The sequence below is a fragment of the Equus przewalskii genome, chromosome 1, assembly GCF_037783145.1.
Source record: "Equus przewalskii isolate Varuska chromosome 1, EquPr2, whole genome shotgun sequence".
Taxonomy (NCBI): Eukaryota; Metazoa; Chordata; class Mammalia; order Perissodactyla; family Equidae; genus Equus; species Equus przewalskii.
The window spans coordinates 166614227-166636468 of NC_091831.1; the positions used below are offsets into that span (position 1 = coordinate 166614227).

Genomic DNA, 22242 nt, shown 5'->3' on the forward strand with positions numbered 1-22242 from the left:
AACTTTAAATGAGATGTTTCACTTTCACAAGATAATTAAAATTTACCTACCTGATCGTTTAGTAGCTCATCATGAGAAATTTGAATAAATGAGAGAACTTGGAATTCTCTGAATATTTTCTCCTATCTCTGTCTTTTTATTTATAATAGATTATGTAAGTTTCAGTGTGTTTGTTTAATGTTCTATGAATATTCTTAAACTGAGGTTAATATCATCATCTCTGGGGGCTTCCAGAATAGTGGAGAGAGAAGCTCCACTATTTCCCCAAAGAGCAATGATATAACTGGCAATTTTTTTCAAAATAAACATTTTTGGACCTTGGAAATTGGCCAAGGGCATACAATGAACAGATAAACATTTATTCAGGAAAAACTATTAAGCCTTAGTAAGAACAATGGGAGTCTGTGGCCTTTTAGCTTTCTCTCCTCCTCCCCTGTCCCCTCAGCTATGTGGCAAACTAGTTCTACCAGGGTGGGGAAGGCTGGGAAAAACCAGGAGTCTTACTGACAGAGGGGGCTGACGATTTTGAGCAGAGAATGGAAAAACCCATTTCTGGGGTTATTGTCAAAAACAAGAGCAATCTCAGTGGTGAACAACCATGGAAGGCCAGCGTTACGGCTATCTTGAGGTTACAATACTGATTGGGATAGTGAACAGATTGGTAGAACAACTAGAAACTTAATACGGAGATACAGAAGTTTCCACATATCCCTGCTGGCTGGTGTATGTAAGCCTACAAGTATGTACAAAGTTGTACACACACTCAGAAAAGACTGAGGCTTAGGTATCTACTCTTAACCTGGTTGGAATAGCTGCTAACGCTGCTCCCTAAAGTCTGAAACCATCACCTCTCCATAGGATTTTCTACCACTGGCTACTTCATTCTTGAACTTACTTCTTCCCTTGACTTTCATAATATTACTCCTTTTAATTCTATCTTTAAACATTTCTTTCCAATTTTCCTCTTATTCTGATTGAAACTTCCATATTGATATTTGTCAGGTTTGTGATCTAAGATCCCTTTCTTTGTCATTGTATCCCCAAGCATGTGAGTCATTCTAATCAACATATTGTCGGTTTTTGACTTCCAAATCTGTACCTTCAACTCCAGAATTCTTCCCTAACCTTCAGACACAAATCTAAATACCTTCAGGAAATCTCCAACTTGCGTCTTACAGAAACTTTATTTTCAACATGTTCAAACGTCACCCTTTCTAAGGCTATAACTTCTTTTGATTAATAGTTCCATTAATCAACCAAGTCAAAACCTAGGATTCATTCTGGACTCCTTTAAATTCCACATTCAGTCAGTAACCAAGTCCCGCTGACTCCGTCTATTAACCTCTCCTATAAATGCCTCTTCACCTAGGTTCCTGTTTATTCCTGCTTCAGTTCACAACCTCATCATCCCAGATGTGTTATTACAATAGTTTATCTGGTCTTTTGGCCCACCCCTTGCCCTGGCTTCAATCTAGACTCTGTCTTGCTGGCAGAGTAAACTTGTTGATATTGCTTATTCTTCTGTTCCAACAGTCTGAGTGGTTTCTTGAGACTTACACAGAATAAACTCCAAATCCTTTAGAAAAAGAGATAAGTAATAATACAAACCATTGGAAAGATCAACTATTTTCCCCCATCTCTCCAAGTGTAAATATTGTCTATAGTCTTAACATACTTCTCTAATATATTCAAGTGGTTCACAACAGTTAGATAATTCTTTCAAACATTTATTACAATGTATTCTGTTACATAGTAACAGTAATACATGCTAATTCATTGCCACCCTGTTACAAACAAAAACAGCCCACATTACCCCTCCATACACCTAAAGTCTGTTAAGCCCAATATTAGTTTTCTCCACCCCAAGGCTACAGAACATCACTTCAGTTGGCTTTCTCTTTAGGAATTATTTTCCAGTCGTTCTGTTTTTGTAGTTCACCTCAGGACCTTCTGGTTTAGACAATATAGAAAGAGTCTGAGCCATTATTGTAATAAATCCCTGGCTTGTATTGACTAAATTGGGAAACTACACCGACATCGCTATTTGTAATATTCTTACTTATGCCTCCAAGTATTGTGTTTAGCTTTGGTCATTTTTTCCTTTGAAAGCTCTCTTTTCTGTTGGAAACTAGAGGACATGCAAGACAGAAAGGCCCCACTGCACTTGGAAACATATTTTTATGGCTTCAGAGTAGACAAAGCTAAATTCTAGAGCAGACGACTTTCTCTGCCTTTTGAGCAGATCCCTCTGTTCCTGATGGGCTTGAACATGCCAGTGCAGATTACAGATGAAAATAATCCAGTCGGATGGACACAAATTTTGACAAGAATATTTATTTGTTATTATTGAAAAATACACAAAGGCAAAAGGTTGCTTAGCTGCTGCTTTTCCATAGTACAGCAGGTTATTGTAAGAAACGGGAAAATATACGTTATATCCGACAGTTTACATTTCTAAGGCATTTAGGCTTAAGAGTAGTAGGCGCGCCTAGGTCCATGGACTTGAGTTTAAATACACCAAGGCACACCAGGCAGGCAAAGGATTTGAAACTATACAGTACAACTCTTCCATGCATTTGTGTTTAGGACTATATATCCATTGCCCATCCCCCATCATTCATTTTTTCCACATGAGTTTTGGAGTTGTTCATAGAACACTGGCAATAATCTACTCTTCAAGAGTTTGCTTATATTGACAACACTGATGGGACACACAGAACAGAACTATTTCATGGACAGGTTCTGTAGACTCTCACCAAATCGAGGCTCCAGTAAGAAAAATGCCAATTTGCAAAGGCACCGTGGAGACAGGTTTAATGCATTGAATATAACATGAATCATTCACAATAACAAGTTTAGTGTTTCAGGGAACTTTTGTTAATACAACACAGTTGGTCACACAAAATACAAATGCTTCTGTTGATTTGTCTTGGCAACTCGGAGACATCAACAGTGCTAACAGTTTAACAGCTTTGTTCTCATCTGACAGAAAATAATGGCAGTTCTGCAAGGCAAATGTTAAACCTGACCGTATGTATTTATTAATTCCACAGTGTTTTGACAGATTAGAGGGATGGAACTCAGAGGATGCTGACACGCTCGCTGAGGGCTTTCATCTCTGTTTCTTCAGTCTCGGGACTGTCACTGTGGCGAGCACCTGGGTTGATCAGGTGCGCGGGGTACTGCAGCCCTTGCTCGCCTGCATACTGCTCCCACCGCAAGTCATCGCTTTCATGGGTGATGTAGCGTTCCCCGATTTTGCATTCCAGCTCTCGTAAGTCTAACCAGGTCTGATAATCCTGAGGAAGAAATTCCAAAACATTACCACAGAGATGATTGAAACTCACTAAAACACTGTTTGCTATGTTGGCAATTCCCCCACCCAGGAGTTACCCCTTTTTTCTTCTACTCTAACAGCGCTGAATCTCTCATCAGGCACCCTGAAGTGACAGGATCAGCACCAAAGCCATTCTACTGCCTAAACTTTGCAAATGCATAGTATTTATATGACATCGTGCCTCAAAGGGTGGGCAGTGAATGCTTGCATTCAAGCAGTTAGGAATGGTATTCCTTTAAAATTTAATGCCTACAAATAATCCTTCAGTATTTCAGAGTATCATTTTTTCTAAACTTTAAGTTCAATGTGAAAATAACAAATATTTAAGAGAAAACAAACTTATGCATATACTTTCTATTTGCCATGCATTTGTTGTTCCATGAATATTAGCCTAGGATTTAAGAATATGGCTTCCAAATGAGAAAAGTGCATGATCAGATGGCATCTACTTGGACATTTATCAGGATTACTCATACAGATGCTTTTGAAATCTGGTCCTCGAAGTTTTGTTACGACCCTTAGTTTTTCTGTTTTTCGTTTTTGGTTTGGGGTGAGTGTGTGTTGGTGGTGTGTTTCTCCACTGTTAAATTTTCCTGGTAAAGAGAGGTTTAGAAACACTAAACTATTATTAAATCCTATTAAATCCTAAGGAGTTGCATGCATCCTGGCAAACAAATTGATATTAGAATTACACGTTTTAAAATATGACAAAAGATTTTTACATATAATATCAAACTCATAAATATTTAGAAGCTCATCCGACTGAGAAAATATCCAGTGATTGATTTTTACCTGGAGCCAAGGGTGACTCAATGTCTTATCCACACTATAGCGCTTTCTCATTTTTACTTGCAGCAAGTTATTGATAAGATCAATGGCTGAAAAAAAAATTTAATTATTGGTAAAAATAGATAAATCTAGAACAGATGTATAATTCATTTACAGTTGATTTCACATCTGCTATTTACACAGTTAAATGCAGCAAAGTGATAACAGGCGGTAGAACCTGAAAAAAATTCCTCTTGAGAATTCTAAAATCTTGCCCTTCATTTTATTTTGGGTGCTAAAAAATGAAATTGGAAATAATTATGGAGGAAGGAGTATGAATATTTTGTGAGTATGATGTGAATTTCTTAGTCTAGTCTTTAAAACATTTTTCTAAAGTAGGAGTTTTGTTTAAATATACATCATTTTAATATGTCCTGCACTAATGGCAGGATAAAACTACTATTCAAGAGAAAGCATTTACTAATTTTGTTATAAAACGTGTTCAAAGTTTGAATACACATATGGGCTTCCTCGTCTTGAATTAAATGACAGACAGACATCTGGACACCATATTTAAAAGGAAAACAATAAATATAACATGGGCCATGACTCATGATAAACTTAGAGCCTAAAAACCAATGGCCCACCAGGAAAACACTTTTGTCTCTTTCACTTTGTTTGTAAAAATAATCAGTGAATTGGAATTATATCAGCCTTCATCATTGTTTTCTAGGGGAAGACAGGAAAGAAACTGGTCTAACAAGAATTATTCTATGAGGTTAGAACCACATTTCTTCCAGCCTAGCACGCTGCCTCTGATTGGGACTCCTATGGAGCATCACTTAGGAAGAAAAAGTGATTCTTCCAGTTATCTAGTCTACAAAGCATCTTAGTCACCCAGAATACAATGTGACAGAGTTCTCACTCACCTTTCTGAAAATTATATTTTCGGCCTATACAATTAACAGTTCATTATTCGTTAAATTCATTACCTTATACTTCCCACTCATTCTTATAACTTCCCATATTTCTTTCTTTCATCTTAGCATTTTCTTCCCAAAAAGAGCTTAGTGAAATCTGCCAAACTAATGGAAGCATTTGCATTTCACCAGAGAGTTAATCCTCACACTTAACCTACCCTGGTCATTATGGTTCCTGAGAGATGGATCTTTCTACCAAAAATGTTAATCAAGTAAGTAGCTGATAAAGAAAAAATGTGAATTAACTCCCTAACTTCTGCAACCAGCAAGTCCCAAATCAGGTGGCTTTGACTCTATTGTTTGGTCTATGTCAGCCTGTAGGGACCTGAAAATACAGACTGTCACAGGAGTCCAGAGGTCACCTGGAACAAAGATCAGAATGCATCAGAATCTTTCTCATTATCAGGTAAAGAGAAATGATTTCTACAGTCTTTGGATAATCTAGAATTGTCTCTCTCTCATACCGATATTCCAATTATTTGCCTGCATGGAAGGGCTGTGGAGTCAAACACCTAAGAATTCTTTGACTGGAGAAAGCAAACGCAGTGGCACACAGTTAAGAGCTGTCTCTGTCTACCCACCTTGCTTTAGCTAGGATACCCCAGGAAACACAGTACTTAGCACCATTTCAAATTCCAAGCATGTGTTCTCAGAGAGCTTTTGAAAGTATAGTTCTCTCCGTGAGCTGTGTATTGGGCATGTGCTGTAAAACATCCATTCACATGATTTACTCACTGGTGAGTAAAGTGCACCTTCCATTCTCGCTGCTGTGAAGTCACACAGCAAAAATGGAGGACAAGGGGTGAAGGGAGAGCTTATGTGCTACTGTAAGCATGCCGCAGCATTACGCTTCCCCAGACACTGCAGGGAATAAATACATGGTATTAATTCACTCATTCTGCTTTGAATTCTATAATTAGGAAGGTAGGAGTACAGTAACTCAACAAAAGGTCTGGTTTGTGCCCAAATGGGCCCCAACAGTGAACCACATGCCTAATGGGGAGGGAAGTACTGCCAGAGGAGCAACTAGAAGGGTCCGAAGGGACTGGAATATGTGAAGATGAAAAAATTGTTCTGCTGAATGCAGCATACAATCACAAGTCTGACTATAGCCACAGGACCCAGGGGCCCTGAGTAAGCACAGCAAGATAATGACAAGTACCTCCAAGAGAAAACAGTTTAGGATATAAGGAGGGAATTAGAGGGGGTACGTGTGTGCGCATAAATATGTGTGTGTGAGTATTTGCATGTTTATAAATACATTTTGTGGCTCCTGGTAGCAGAAAACAGAAATGATTAACTATTAAATGTTGGAACCTGTAGTTAAATGTTGGGGAGCTGTTCTTACTGAGAAAGTAGGCCCATCATCAGTGTTTGAGAGCTCCATTCTACTTGTCATTGTTTCTGGGCCTCTTAAAACATCCTTTTTATTAATCAAGTCTCATAGAATCCAGCATTAACTGTACCATCCAAAATGCCTTTCATTAAACTCATTTTTAAAAGCGATTCTAAAGCGTTTTTGTTTTTCACAAAGTTCTCTTTGTTGGCCATGTTCCTCACATGTATGTATCAATCATTCATTGATCTGTTCATTCACCAAATATTCCCAAAGGAATTACTCTTAGCAATTACTCAGGAAACAAATAAGTCAATGATAAGGCCGTGGGCCTGAAAAGCTCCCAATCTACTTACAAAGTCAAAACAGGTGCATGAACGTGCGCATGCGTGCGCGCACACACACACACACACACACACACACACACACACATAATGACCAAATGCACCATTTTGAATCTTTGACCTTTATCCTACTCAAAGAAAAAAATGGTTTCTTCAGCACTTCTGAAATATAACCAGCTAGGGTACTAGTGACTATCCCCAGTGGTCCGATCTATTTCATGTCAATTGTGTTGCACGATACTAGCAACAAGAATTCTTTTCCCTTATATTGTGCCCAAAGTTGTCTTTGTATATCTTACCCACATTAATCCTATTTATGTAATGATGCAATGGAGAACTTGACTCAACTCTATATGGCCACTCTTCAAGTCTTGGGGATGGTGATTTGCTTTAACCTCACCTTCTACAGTTCCTTCACACTCCTCAGTCTTACTGTGCAACCTTCTTTTAATGTTCATGAGCTGTTTTCCAATGTCCTTGTTCATTATTGACCAGAATGCTCCTCATAATTAACTGCCAACTTGATTAGTACACACAGACATTATTTCTACAGCCTAGGACTGAGGAATTTCCTTTTTAAAAAATAGTTATTTTAATCTCCATTTTATATAAAAGGAAAAGCGGAAGCTTCAAAAGGTCATGTAAATTGCTCAAAGTCAGACACCTCCTAGGTAACAGAGCTGAAGTCGAAACCCAGGGGGACCGGCTCCAAAGCCCACGCTCTTAAACCCTGTGGCATACAGCAGCCAGATCATACCACTGACTCATTATTACTAATTGATAATAATGTCAAAATTAATTAAATTTTAAATTTTTTCCAATCATGAACATTAAATTCTTCTTACTTATGTTTCCACTGCACTTTTATCCACGGAGATATATATATATTATGTACCTAAATGTAACAGGGAGATAAATATATCTTTTGACTTTAGCTCAATATTTCAGCCAAGACCATTCTGAATGTCAGTGCTCCCCTCCTATTATAGGGACTAATCCTCTTGGCTTTCTACTCCTTCCAAACTGAATAAGGCTATCTGCTATGTCTTAATCAAATTATTAGGAACTTTTTTCAGGATAAGGCTTTAACATAGGGCTTGAAGACTCTGTCATAGATCACACCCCCAAGTGCCACGCCCATTAACTACTCTTCAGCAGGCTGGTAAATAAGCAACGTTTCGTCCCAGGAGTATCCTGTTCAGTCCACATGTTACCATCTTCTCCAAAGGCTACTGTGGGAGATTTTTTCAAATGTTTTATTATAGTTAAGACACATCAATCCTTGGTATTACTCATTCTACCAATCTGCCAATCCTATTTAAAAAAAATGCAATTATTCTGGAGTAATCGATTCTAAGCAGATTAATATTGATTTTTAGTCATTTCCTTCTAAGTACCAGGATTTGTTTTCTAAATGTTTGTAAACTACCCATTCAGTCATTCATTCCAGGATTTTGCCAAGGATAAATGTTAAGCTTCTTGTTGAGCGGTTTCAGAATCCACTCTTTCCTCTGAATTTAGAAATTCAGAGAACTCTGGCCTGTCTTAAGTATCCAGGTATGTCTCTCATTTTATCCACGATTTATTCAAAATAACTTACAATGGCTCTAAGAGCACCTCTGTTAGCACCTTCAATATGCAGTATGTCCAGTTCTGAACATTTGTCATATTTTAGAACTGCCAATGAGTGTCCTCTTTTGACAGCAATACTCCCAGCGAAGACTGCTATGGGTAATGCACCAAGCATACACGATCCAAACTAAGAGAAGGGGGAAATCAGCAGCAAAGGAGAAAAAAGCCTAGCAAAACTGGAGCAGCCACATCAGTCCCAAAGAGAGCCACCAGGCAGAAAAAAAGTCCAAATGAGATCCCAACTCCAGTTCCAAAGCTCAAATTTAGACTCAGAATTCTGATCTAGAGGGAATGTGGTAGGGCATGCCTTTGGGCCTGCTGGGCACGGGGAGGGAGAGATAGATACAAAACAGATACAAACAAAGCAAAGGAGAAAGGCGACATGGTCTGGCTGTGGGAAACAGGAATTAAGGAAGAGGACTGCAGCAGCGGAGAGTCAGAAGGAACGGCGGCATGCGGGCACAGCAGCAAAATAGGCTGCTTATGCCCAAGGAAGAAGGGTAGAAAAATGCAGAAACTTCAGGTTCCCTGGAGCCCATAAGGAATCTGGAGCCCCATGAGAAACAGATCTCTGGGTCAGTAGAGAACACCTCAGAAATTCCTGGTATCCTGTACCTCCTTCCATAGATATACCAAAAGTATATATCCAAACAGCTGCCTTTCAGGAGGTGAGGTTTATTGCAACACAGTGCTGGTCGCTCCGTGGTTTCGGGCAATAAGCACATGCCATTTTCAACAGCTGGCGTTGGGCTAGGGCCAAAGCTGTGCAGGAAGCCAGAACCCTCTATTCTCTCAGGTTATAGTTGTTGTTTCACACCTTCCTCCCCCCATTCCCCTAGTTTGAAGATTTTGTTCCCTCTCTCTCCCTGAAGAAAACAGGAGCAAGACAGGCGGTGGTTAGTTCCTCCTTCTCTTTGCAGTAAATATGATGCCAACTTTTTCAGAGAATGGTGGGACTATTTTCTGATTGTACCTGCCCATTTATTCTGGGAGGGAGCCTTTCTAACATTATTCTGAGAGTTCTGTTCTTTTGTTCATCCTTGAGCTCAATCCCTGCCTTCCATATTATTAGTAAGTTAATTCAAACCCAAGCTCTCTGAACACCTTGCACAGCCACATTAGGGCAATGGGGAAGTCTTTCCTTTTCCTTTCTTAGTGGAAATTTTTAAACAATTGTATGGTTCGAATTCTTATTTTCAAAGAATCTTCTATCCCCTCATAAGCAAAGACTTCTGCTTTCTAAAATGTCTCTGGCCACGAATTCACACTCACGGTTCCTATAAACTAAAAAAAAGAAAATCGGTTTTATGAAGTCTACCGTTTCTTTTTTGCTACAATAAATTCTTGGCTAACACAGTTACTTTCCCGCTAACTTCCTGCACAGCACTCTCTCTTGTTGCCCCATCAGTTGAGAAACTAAAATGTTGGGAAAGTGAAGACAAAATTTTATCAAATGTTCTCTTTTACCAGAATGGGAGTTTCAGCAGATGTTAAAATAGCCGCAGTTCCGTGGAGCCTGCTTGCCAGGTGCACAAGAATATCTGCCCCAAAACAAAATTCAATGGTACATGCAGGTGCTGACGGGTTTTAGTTTTAACATGAAAAGAAACATTCCATCAGAGTGGCAACTGTACGGATTCCATTTTCTTCTGGTATCAAAATTCAGCATTATCTTTGAAATGGTGGAAACTATACGGCAGCCATTCTCCACTTCAAAGCAGACACCACGTGTATGGACACGACAGGTCCTGTGTCTGCAGAAGGGACGTGTGCACGTGCCATCGCTTATGGCTAAACTAATGACATCCAAATCTTGTAGAAAATCCTACAAAAAATGGAACTGGACATATTTAAATCCATAATAGGTTCTTCAGGTCACACCTCTGTCATCTTCCACTTGCCATCTTTTACTATTTCATGACATGCCCGTCTCCCTCCTCTCCCCACACTGGATTTGAGCTCCTTTAAGGTCACACAGATTGTGTATTCATTTTTGCACATAAGTTTCATAAATATTTAAAATAAAATGCGTCATTTAATGCATTACAAAAATGCTTGCTAAATAGCATTTGGTAGATTGAATATATTAATTAGAAATTTAAATGGCCATTTTCTCAGCTCTAAATTTTAATATCCACATTATGTGCATATGGTTTGTATACGTTGGCTAAAAATATTCCTGGATGGTAGGACATCACAACTCTACAAAATGTAACAGATCACAGGACCAGTGACTTCTGACAGAAAATCAGAATAATGCTAAGACTGTCTGCAATACGGATCATATTTATTTTACAATGGTTATTTTGCAGAAGAGAAATGACCTGTGAAACCCTGAAGCTGAGCTGTTTTGTTCAGACACAGTAGTTTTCACTTTTATTTTTTCCACACTGTCTTCTATGCACCCACAAATTATTCAGGTACAAATTTTCAAATTAGAAATCTGGTCAGAACTATCATTCTAGTGATGGTGCCATCACCTGCAACCACTGAGCTTCTTGCCTTCAAGGTCGTGTTTTCCTTTTCCCCTTTCCCTTCTGCCTCACTGCCTGCCACAGCGTAGTGCTCAGTACTTCTCCCTTTGGTTAGCTTCATGCTGATGGTAAGTTGTGTATTTATTTTAAAAATCCTTTTGCAACCCTTCACATTCCAGCTCTCAACCCAGCAAGCTGTTGCCCGGCAACACTAACTGGGCTGCTCCTCTCAGAGGCTGCAAACAAGGCCGCTGGAAACCATCGTCTCACTCCTTCCTGAGTCGAGTCCTGTGGTCCAAAAGAAGTGCAAGACCTTTAGAGACTCAAGTCGGTGCCTTTGCTTTTCCAGGTCTTTCCTCTGTAGAAGGTTATTCTATCAATGGTTACTTCTTTGCTTTACATCCAATTTCCTTTCCTCTTGAAGACTAGAAACACAATCTTAGAAATTATGAATTGTTTAAACACCGCACACAGCAACCCCCAAACGGATGCCAAACTCATTCAAAATTTAAAGCAGAAATCAAAATATATTTATATTATTCTAATGATGTTCAGGGTGGAATTTTTGTTTTGTTTTCATTGCACATTAAAATCCTTGGGTGAGGTTTTTTGTTTCTCAGGTTTTTATAAACGCTGATACTCAAGCAAAAGGTCAAGGGGACATCTTTAGGGGAGGGGCCTCCAGGTGTTGGTTGTTTCAGAAGCGCCTCAGGTGTTGCTACTGAGTGCAGCCAGGGGTGAGGATGGCTATGCCAAGCAGTGCAGACTTTTACATGCACGTGAATAATCCCAGGATCATAAACTGAAGATTCTGATTCCGTAGGGTCCTGATTCTGGGGTGGGACCTGAGAGTCTGTATTTTAATGGCTCCCATGTGGTGCCTCAGACCACATTTTGAACAGCAATGGGCTAGAGGTATGAGAACACTGAAAGTAGTCAATAACTGGTTTCATATTGCCCCAAAGACCCTGGCTAGATGCACGTCAACAAAGAGAACGCTCCCTGTCCTCAGCCCCATTTTGGTCAGTAGTCTGGAAGGAAGACAGAGACGGGCTTCAGGACAGCTTCCGCTCAGAGGATGCCGGCAGGAAGAGCAAACAAGTTGGACGACACAAACAAGTTCCAAAATAACTAGTCTAGAGCTAGGGGCCACACTGGCAGGACAGCATTTAACAGGGACAAATGAAACTAGTCCGTTAGTTAGGTCCCACCTCTCCACCCCCCAAAAAAGGTCCAAGTGTAGAATTGGAAAACCTGCCTCGTCAACAACATGCATGAGGAAGAACTCAGGCTTCTAAATCCACAGTAAACTTAACATGAGTCTACTTATTGGCCCCAAATCAACTGTTATTTTATGCCATGCTAAAAAAATGTTTTCTTTATAACGAGGGAAGTGGTGGCTTTACTCTTAACCAGACTCACTGAACTTTCAGTTAGAACAGTTTTGGGATTTGATTTCAAAAGAACATAAACAAAGAGGAGAGTGTTTGGACCAGAGTGAACAGGAGGCTGAGGGAAAAACTGATCGCTCAGGAGAAGGGAAGGGTCAGGGGTGCCATGATGGCTGCTTTCAAATCTCTGAGACCAGCCTTTATTTGGAAAAAGGAGTGGGCTTGTTCTACTATTGGGTATAAACACACAGACATTTTTGCTCATTGTCCAAATGTCAAATTAAGAAAAAAGCAGGGCTCCTCATGAAATTGTATATTTTTCAACACTGGAGCAATTTAAAAATATTCTGGATAACTCTGCTCATTGGATTGGTACTGTGGAGCAGACTAGGAGTTAGATAAGATTTTTTATTTTTTATTTATTTTTTTTTGGTGAGGAAGATTGGCCCTGAGCTAACATCTGTTGCCAATCTTCCTCTTTTTGCTTGAGGAAGACTGTTGGTGAGCTAACATCCATGCCAGTCTTCCTCTATTTTGTAGGTGGGATGCTGCCACAGCACGGGTTGATGATCAGTTTGTAGGTCTATGCCCAGGATCCGAACCCATGAACCCCAGGCCACCAAAGTGGAGCACGTGAACTTAACCACTACACCAACAGGCTGGCCCCTAGATAAGACTTTTAACATCCTGTATTTTGAAATATTATTCTGTGTTGTCACTGTGGAAGAAAGCAAATTCACAGAATATTTAACCTTTGCTCTTCCGCTACCCACCTCCACAATATTCGGATATGTATTCATATATCCATATGAATGTACTTCACATATATTCCTATATTCATATTTCAAGTCAAAGATGATATATACGTTTAGAAATGAAATTAATTTTATTGTTGGAATATATAGGAATATTTCAGTTTTGGGGGCAAATAAACAGGCAATTTTTGAGCGCTTATAATGCCAACATTCTTAGTAAAACTTCTTCTAAGCTATTTGTCTCTACAAATTATCATTTATTAGAGAAAATTCTATTAATTCTATTTTACTTGCTATCAAAATAAATCATTCCTTTCCCAGTGGGACATCTTTTCAGATATGACCTCATTTGAATTTTAAAATATATATGTATAAATACACATATACACATATATTTAAAAATTCACTCTACTGGTAGATTTTTAAAATCGTTATATGCCTTTGGTTCATAATTTTAAAGTTACTGAACAAAATGCGTATTTAAAAAAAAAATTAAACGGAAGTAATTTAAGAATTTCAAGTAGAGATTGTTTAAAATGTTAAAGCCCAGTGGAAGTTCTGACCCACTTAATTCACTTTAGTTTATCAGGAGGAATGGAATTTCCCGGCACGTAGTCAAGCCTTTTCAGCAGTTCACTGGCTAGTCCCCTCGCTCTCCTCCTTGCGGTTACGGCTGACAATCGTGCTAATATGTTGACAAATAATCTCTTCATTAATATTCAGCAGGCTTGCTGGATCTGCAAGTCTCATAAACTGTTACAAACACAGTTTAATTATTAAAATGACAATTGTCTTTCTTTTGTTCCTCATACCATTGGACTTCTGGGTCTCATCTATGCGAGGCTTATTTTCAATGGGGTTATTTTTTGTTTTGAACAATACGTAGTGAAAGAGGGACCTACAGCTGGTTCCTTTTGATGGCAAAGTGCTACTTCCAACTTAAGTGTTTAGCGTTCTGGAACACTGTGGGATTCTGAAAACATACCATGTGGCATTGGTACTAGGCTTTTATTTAGCTTTGCTTTGTGTTTGTAGCGGCTGTATTTTTCATCTCCAATTTCTGAGGGAGAAAACACACTTGTGACCAATTTTACTTTAATTTACCACGTTGAATGGCAAAGATTCCTTTTAAAATAAAATTTAGACGCTTTGATGAATTTACTGGTATGTTAGGATAGCTGTTCTGTGCCCGGAGATGCCATATATTCTACACTGTACATAAATGTTAGCAGAGGATTGAGACCAACTAGAAGAAGAAACTATAGCTGTGCTTATCGGGGAAAGGAAGAGGCAGAAACACCATCATTGAGGCTGTCAGAACACACAAGTGGAAAAAACCTGTTTCACCAGTGCACCATCACGATTTGATTATTCTGAACTAAAGACAAGCGATAGGATTAATGCAAGGGCATTTCCTTCTTTTTCTTTTTATATATGGTATCTCAAGTTTTCGTGTCTGATCTTAATTCTTGCTAATACCAACTAACCATGTGACTCTGAAGCTGAGCAGTAACAACCCAGCAGGTGACTTGAGATTAGGTGCTTCTCCAGACTTCACCTGTGAACACAGAAAATGATCTGTGTCTGCGGGGGGCAGGGGCTCGTTGTGAGACAATTTCCGAGAGGTTGCCTCTGTGTTGATTACTGCCTGCTTGCCTCCCTAATGGCACATAAAGGAATATCAAAACTCAGAAGGAAGAAAATAGTCATTTCTCTGGTGATCTTCATGGTCTATTACTAACCTTCCTCAAATTTACCGTGTGTCTCTAATTGAACACATCAATTCGATCTGATGATGGCAATGCTCTTTTCCTCTAACGAATGCTTTCCTTTCGCTGCAAGTCTGGCGTCATTCTCCCAGTAAGACGACTTGCACGGAAGCAAGTTATATCTCAATTTACCAGCTATACGATCCACGTCACTCGGTACCTATGTCGCTTCTTTTCTTCCACTAAGAATAAACTCTTGGGAAAATAAAAGCAGTATAATAAAGTCATATATAAAGAATAATAATTTAAGATGTGTGTTATTTTGAGCAACTGAAGGAATGTAAGAAAAAGAGGATTTGACTTTCACACTTGAAAATTCTCCTTTGTGGGGGCATAGATGGGTTTAGAGACTGAAAATTACATCTTCTTTATCTTCTGCAGCCACGACGCAAGGACTGGCATTATAGAAAAGGAAAGACAACCTTCTAGCTCTTTGGTGAATAACACTCATACATAAAATATTATATATATTGTTTGTATATTTAAAATTTTAGACAACTTTTAGACCAGGCATGGAAGAACTATACTTATACAAAAGGTTGTACTCCATATATTTATGGAAACTTCTTTGCCTCCAGGCACTTTCATTCATTTTTATCATTTTTTTATGAAATGTCATATGCACCTGGCAAAAGATCTAACTCTATCAGTGAGAAGAGTTCGGAATGAAAAATAGAAACCTCACACCTCATTATTAGACCTGCTCCCCAGAGATCCGCTCTCTTTTAACTATTTAAAAAATCTCTTCTGATGACCTTTAAATCAGTGCTACTCAAAGTGTGGGCCGTGAATCATTCTCACTCTGAACTGTTTATTGGTCTCTGATGAGCTAAGTATAGAAAGTGAGATGAAGTCTTCAGAAACTTTTACAGGAATTTGACATTGCTGTCACATTCTTATTATATTTTACAAAATACTGGTCCTTATGTTTGGAAATTAAAATAAAATAAGACTGGTCTTTTATCACAGTTTGAGAAGAACCAGCTCACAAAACAAAACAGATTCCCTTCCATTAAGGACAATGAACCATTTCATTTCAATTTTCTCTGCCTTACTGTCCTCCTCTTTTCCCCAATTAATTTAGTTACATTAGGTTAATGTACTGGCCACTTTTGTAATTTAGAACAGTGCCTGGCACACAATGTGTTACATGTACATATATGTAACATTTATTCAAAAGTATTAACTCACGATTAAATCATGCATTAAATCATAAACGTAAACTTATATTAACTCAGTCCATTCACCTAGGCAGAACCTCATTTAAGGGCTCTTACAGCTCTCTCTCTTTTTTTCGAAGATTGGCCCTGAGCTAACATTTGTTGCCAGTCTGTCTTTATTTTTTTTCTCCCCAAAGCCCCAGTACATAGTTATACATCCTAGTTGTAGGTCATTCTGGTTCTTCTATGTGGGCTGCTGCCACAGCATGGCTTGATGAACGGTGAGTAGGTCCACGCTTTGGATCCAAACTGGTGAACCCTGGGCCACCGAGGCAGACCACACAAACTTAACCACTTGGCCACGGGGTTGGCCCCCTCTTACAGCTCTCTTCACCTCTTCTCTGTCCTCCCTCTCCCCAGTGCTGGAGAAGTTTCATTATTTACATTCTTTTGCATAATTATAATGAGGTCAGACATGCGTGGTCTGAAGGTTATATAAAATTTAAAATTAACAAGCAATATGTGGAATAATTTATATATAACTATTATAAACTGATGAGCTAAAGGATTATAACATATTCCCTATTGCCTATAACCTATAACCTCAAAGTTGTAAACCTTTGCCCACTCAAAAGAGAATTTTCAGGTGTTAAAAGGATATTCTTTTCCTATATTTCTCTGATTGCTCAAAATGATGACACATGTTAGTTGCTTCTCTATTATACAACTTTTGTATTTCCTGGAGTTTACATATTTTTTTCTTCTTGACGAAAGAAGCTTGTGTTTCTTTTTCTATTCTTACTATATTCATGGCAATCTATATTGAAATACATTTGACATTTCGAACAAATTACATGTCCTGATATTAAATATCTGATAAAGAAGATGATGTGGATGCAAAATGATGTTAGGAATGAGAGAGGAACTTTATAATTTATCTAAATTTGAATATTAGAAACAGAATTTTTTTAGAGCACTGTCAGCTGTCGCAGTTCTCAGGGGACCAGGGCTCTCGAGCACCGTTTTTGAAATTGTGATCCATGGGCTTCTATTCTCAGCGTAGGATGGCAGTTTACGTGGATGGAGCCTGGGAATCTCCATTTTTAACTAGCTCCTCTGATTAACTCTGGGCACGCCAAAATTAAAAAATGCCTGCTCTAAAATGAGCCATAATCTTAGGAGGGTCTTTGGTAAACTTATTAGGCATCCCCTGCCTTGCAAATATTCTTGTGTTCTGACTATTAGCTAATTTTTCTATTTGCCAATTCTAAGCTCTACACCCCTGGTACCTACTTCTTAAGTCATAAACTGAGTCTTGCTTGCAATTTTCTGATTGTTGGCAATGTCCATCCTGGATTTACCCTTATTATACACCAGATGTGACAAACGTAAAGGATAGCTTGGCCTATCTCTTGTTCTTTTTGAGTTGCAAAAAATGCAATGAAAGGAAGGCATATTGCTATACAATCACGCAAGGCCCAATTTTCCTTAGTTTCATCTGATTATCTAAAAACTGTTTAAGTGATAATGGGCTGCCTTTTCCATAAGATAAATTTGCCTAATCAAGTAACTATTTTAAAATAGGTGCACAGGTTCTTTCAAGGAACCAAGAAAGGTCATAGGATGGATGTGCTGAGGGCTAAGCTTAACCTAGTAGGAGATACAGCTGGAAGTGAGAGGGAGGCCATGTCTAATTCTGGATGAGTAGTAATGGATAAACTGGACGATGCCAGATGGCCACCCAGATAGTCACAATGATGAAGTGAAAGAAGGTGGAACACACAACACTGCCTTAGAATGCACTGAAATGTTCTCAAACTCCCTTCCCAGGATTACCTAGAGTTTCCCCTTGTGCAATTATTTGTAATCATATTTGGGACATTTTATTGCATATATGCATTCTTATTTAGTTACATTTGTATAACTATATGTAATGTATGTAAGCTTTTAGTTATATATATATAACTGTAATTAAATATGTGTGTGTTTAGTTACATATATAAGTTTATATAATTATAGTTATATATATGTGTGTGTAATATAACTAAACACATACATACAGACAGAAAATGTGAAGTGATTGGGAAATAGAAAGTGTTCAATATATTTAAGGCAATCTAGTTATGTCAATCACTGTGTTAAGCACCTTCCAGTGCAATCTCATTTAATACTTAAAATAACCCAGTGAGCTAGGAATTAGTATCACCATATTTTAGACAAGAAAACTGAGACCTAAAGCGAACAAGTAACTTGGATGGATGAGGTCACCAAGATACTAAGTGGAAGAGCTCTCAACTCAGCTCTTTATCATGACGTGATACTGTTTCCCTGTATTTTTAGACATTATTAAAAATTGTGTTGCTACTCTAGTTCTAAGCTAGTGAAAGCATATTAAAAATGTAATGTGATACTACAGCTAAATCCATCAGAAGGATAATGAAGAGACAGGAAACATAGTGGATAAGAGCATCTCCTTGGAGCCAGCTGATAGGATTTGTGTGCTGGCCCCGCCCAGGCAAGCCACTTAACCCTCTATGTCTGCAATGCCTCAACTTTAAAATGGAAACAAGTACACTTTCTACCCAAAGGTTGGTGATGATTAAATGAGTTCACATATGTAAAGTGTTTAAAGTAGTGCTTGGCTACAGTGCAAATGTTGTAGAAGCGTTAGCTGGTATTATTTTTTTCTTTGAAAGTTTAATTAATTTTACCATCTCCATTTTACCTGTAACATTTGCTAAGTTTTCCTTGAATTTTTTCTCATTTTTCAAATCATACCTTGATTCACACACACAAAATCTATTTTTATAACGGGCATCTGTTAATGCTTTTGTGTTTGTTTTAGCCTAGTATCTCTGCCCTGCAGGTCGTCCTCTCTCCAGCCTGGAGGGGGTCTACCATCATCCCTGTTGGCCAATCAGAGGCAGTCTCCTGGGGTGACAATGTGATTGTTCCCACGGTATTACAAGGAGTTAAGCGTAGCCAATCAGCGCCCCTTTCAGAGACTTTATGACTACTGGGAGATAATTACACTTCCCTTCTGAGATCATATACAGCAAGTAGCATGTAAGGCTGGAGCTGCTGGAGGCTCACTTTGCACCACATGAAGAGTCCACCTGAGGATGGAGCCATCAAAGAAAGGAGAGCTGAGAGATGGAGAAATGTGATACTTAAACCACAGGATCCAGATGAATGAGGATCACCTTATAGACTTCCCAGTTGTGTGAGTCAATAAATTATCTTCTGCCTAAGTTAGCCAGAGATAGGCTTCTATTATTTGCATGCAAGAGTCCTGATTAACTCACTGATAAATTATTAGTAAGCATATCTCCAGAATGCCAGTACTCAGCTTATTATATTAGCATAGCAAAAAAAAATTGAGTTTAAAATATTTCTAATAGGTCCCTAAATATCAAGCCCTAAGAAATAAGCACCTCTTGGTGTGAAAAGATATATGGTGTAAAGAATGAAGATAAATAAATGATTTCAAGTCCAAGCCCTACCACTGTGTGACTTTAGGCAACTCACTTAACCCTTCTGGCTTCTCTCTAATACAGAGACTAAAGCAAGTCACCTATTAGAGAATTGTTGTGAGGATCAAATGGCACAATGACAGCTCAAGCACTCCAATATATAGTATTATATTGTATCAAGTCCATGTCTACACTAACAGAAAAAAATGCACGATAAAGGAATTTTTTCAATCTGACACATCTATGTATACTACAAAGATCTTACTACTTTCATTTATCTTTTCCTTTTTCATTCAAAGAAAAAAAATACAACTAACAACATGTCTGAAGAACACTTGGGAAACATGCACATAAGTTTGCATATAATTTCTAAAATTATACAATTCTTGGTTGCCCGCCAGAGTAATTGCTTAGCTTAGTGTTCTGTTATTCTCCTCCTAAATCAAAATCTTTGGCTCACCCCACACCTGCCTTTACAGACGCCTTTCCCATCCGTTATCGCATTCATTCTCTATTACAGCCTCATTATATAGGCAGGAATCATCACCTTGTTTTACAGATGACGAGCTGAAACTCAAGGAAGGTAAGTGATGGCTAATGAAAATGGCAGATAGGACAATCCCTGACCTGTGACTTTAGAGTCACTGAGATGCCTAGATTTTTATTTTCCTATATCTGGATTCTTAATTGTTTTGGTGTGGGTTCAAGTATCCTGGAACTGAAAATTTACTTCTATCCGTTGTGCCATCCTCTGCCGGATTCTAGTTTGCTTGTGTATTTATCAGATCTGACATGCTTAAAATTATTTGGTATCAGCCCCCATTATAAGTGCTAACCAGAGAATTATTTGTTCTCAAGACAGTGGGATAGAATCTGGGTCAGTAAGTACTTTTGCGACACCTCAGCTAATATTATGACATAATTTAACTAACTTTTCTTTCTATTCAAGTATCAGTTCTGTTCATACACCAGCAGTTAGGTAACTCATTTGTCACCCTGGGCCTTGGTTGGCAAATAATACAACTTCCGTGCCTCAAAGGCAAGGATGAGTCACGGGAAGATATCCAGGAGAGAAGCCAGTTAATTTCCAAACTGATACTTGAGTCATTTAGAAAAGTGGGGTTCCACCTGAGCTGGACTCCCCATCACTTTGTCCGAGTGGCAGGAAATTTGTAGTGCTCAGATATATCCATAGCCAAGTAAAATGCCTACTTCCTGGTCAAATATAAATGCCTTTCGAATTGTTCCATGTAATTCGCTTTCTGAAACGCCACATCTCTTCCTTTTCCATTTTTAGTGACTGGCCTAAGTTCCATCTCCTCTGAAAATGTAATTCTGAACTGGTTACGTCCACAGCGATCCTTCTTCCTCCGAACTTGAAGACCCTGATTTTATACCTAGCTGACAATTCAAGGAAAGAAATAATCATTTTCCAAAATTCATATAAGTCATCTTCCAGCTAGCTTCAAGTTCTTTGAAGCACATTTTATGTTCTGTCCTTTACTTTCCTTTTACCTACGATGTACGTATACTGCGCTTTCTCAGCAAGAGTTTCTTGAGCCATTGATGTCTATGCCTCTGGTCTGCATTATCAGTGATTATTAAGCATTCACAATCTATAGCTATTCATTGCTGGCCTAAATAGGTTATATTTCCATAGCAAGGCCAGCACACCTCCATGGTACCAGAGAGTAGGTATCATTTGTTCCACTACTTCAAGAAAAAGCAGTCCACTACTCTAAGAAATTATTTTTAAAGATTATCTAATACTGAACAAACAGAAACAATCTAAAAATATAATACCAGGGTAATGGTTAAATAAAATATTATACACACTCTAATGTCACACAAAAGAAATCAGTGCATAAAGAACTTGGTACAATATGTGTAATACGATAATTAAAATATCAACATCATAATGTTCTTGTGTCCATAATAGATTAAAAATGCTTAATACAGAAATAGGTATATAGTAAGTAAAGATTACTCATGGTAACGATTACGTACTACCTTTAAATCAATGTATAAATACTTATAAGTTCTAAGGAAGTACACCAACATATTAAGTTTCTCTTTGTTTCATTTACCTCTTAATATGTATTTCTCAATTTCTCTATAATATATATACATTTCATCAGAAGAAATTTTCAGTCTCCATTTTTTTCTTTACTTCTCAAGCCACCTCAATTAATTTGTGCCCCTACTCAGTAGGCAGTCTACAATGAGCATTTATCCACTGAATAATTCACAGCTGAGTTACTAATATCACACTGACGGATTGAACCATTATCGTTTTTGAATGGAAGCTATTACCTTCGTGAGAGATTTCCTTCCAGGGATTGGGTGGGTACATGAAAGCTGCATTCTGGATTTGGTCGTGTATGTCTTCATCCTCATTAAAGGGGAACGTGCCACTCAGGCTGACATAGATGATGACCCCAACAGACCACATGTCTAGAGAGCGATTATAGCCTTTGTTCCTCAGAACCTCAGGAGCCAGGTAAGCGGGGGTACCCACCACCGACCTCCGGAAAGACTTCTCTCCAATGATCCGGGCAAAACCAAAATCACAAAGTTTCACCTGTTGATAATAATGGTTTGCAGAAATGGTAAGGTCACAAACTGTGTCTGTGTGTCTCTTATAGCCCAGCTCCACCAAAGACAACTGTAATACATACATATATTGTATGGATTTCTCATGATAGAAGTCATAGCCATTTTCCATTTCGTGTACTTGAAGATGTTGGTTTATGTACTGATGCAAAGTGTATTTTCATTCATAAAAATATCACTTAAATGTTCTTCCTTCCTCCCCCACAAAAC

The 22242-nt window shown here is 38.4% G+C and overlaps 1 protein-coding gene across 2 annotated transcripts in view; it reads right to left on the minus strand.

Annotated features, from left to right (window-relative positions):
• Positions 1 to 2318: 2318 nt before the first annotated feature.
• The window catches only part of PRKD1 (protein kinase D1), a 286730-nt gene continuing 266806 nt past the window's right edge, over positions 2319 to 22242 (minus strand). For both annotated transcript variants that reach the window (XM_070628547.1, XM_008521900.2), the window contains 3 exons: positions 21733 to 22000; positions 4130 to 4215; positions 2319 to 3299 (listed from right to left, as the gene is read on the minus strand). In XM_070628547.1, coding sequence (XP_070484648.1) covers positions 3081 to 3299; positions 4130 to 4215; positions 21733 to 22000 — 573 coding nt within the window. In that variant the 3' untranslated portion in view covers positions 2319 to 3080. The remainder of the gene's footprint in view (positions 3300 to 4129; positions 4216 to 21732; positions 22001 to 22242) is intronic.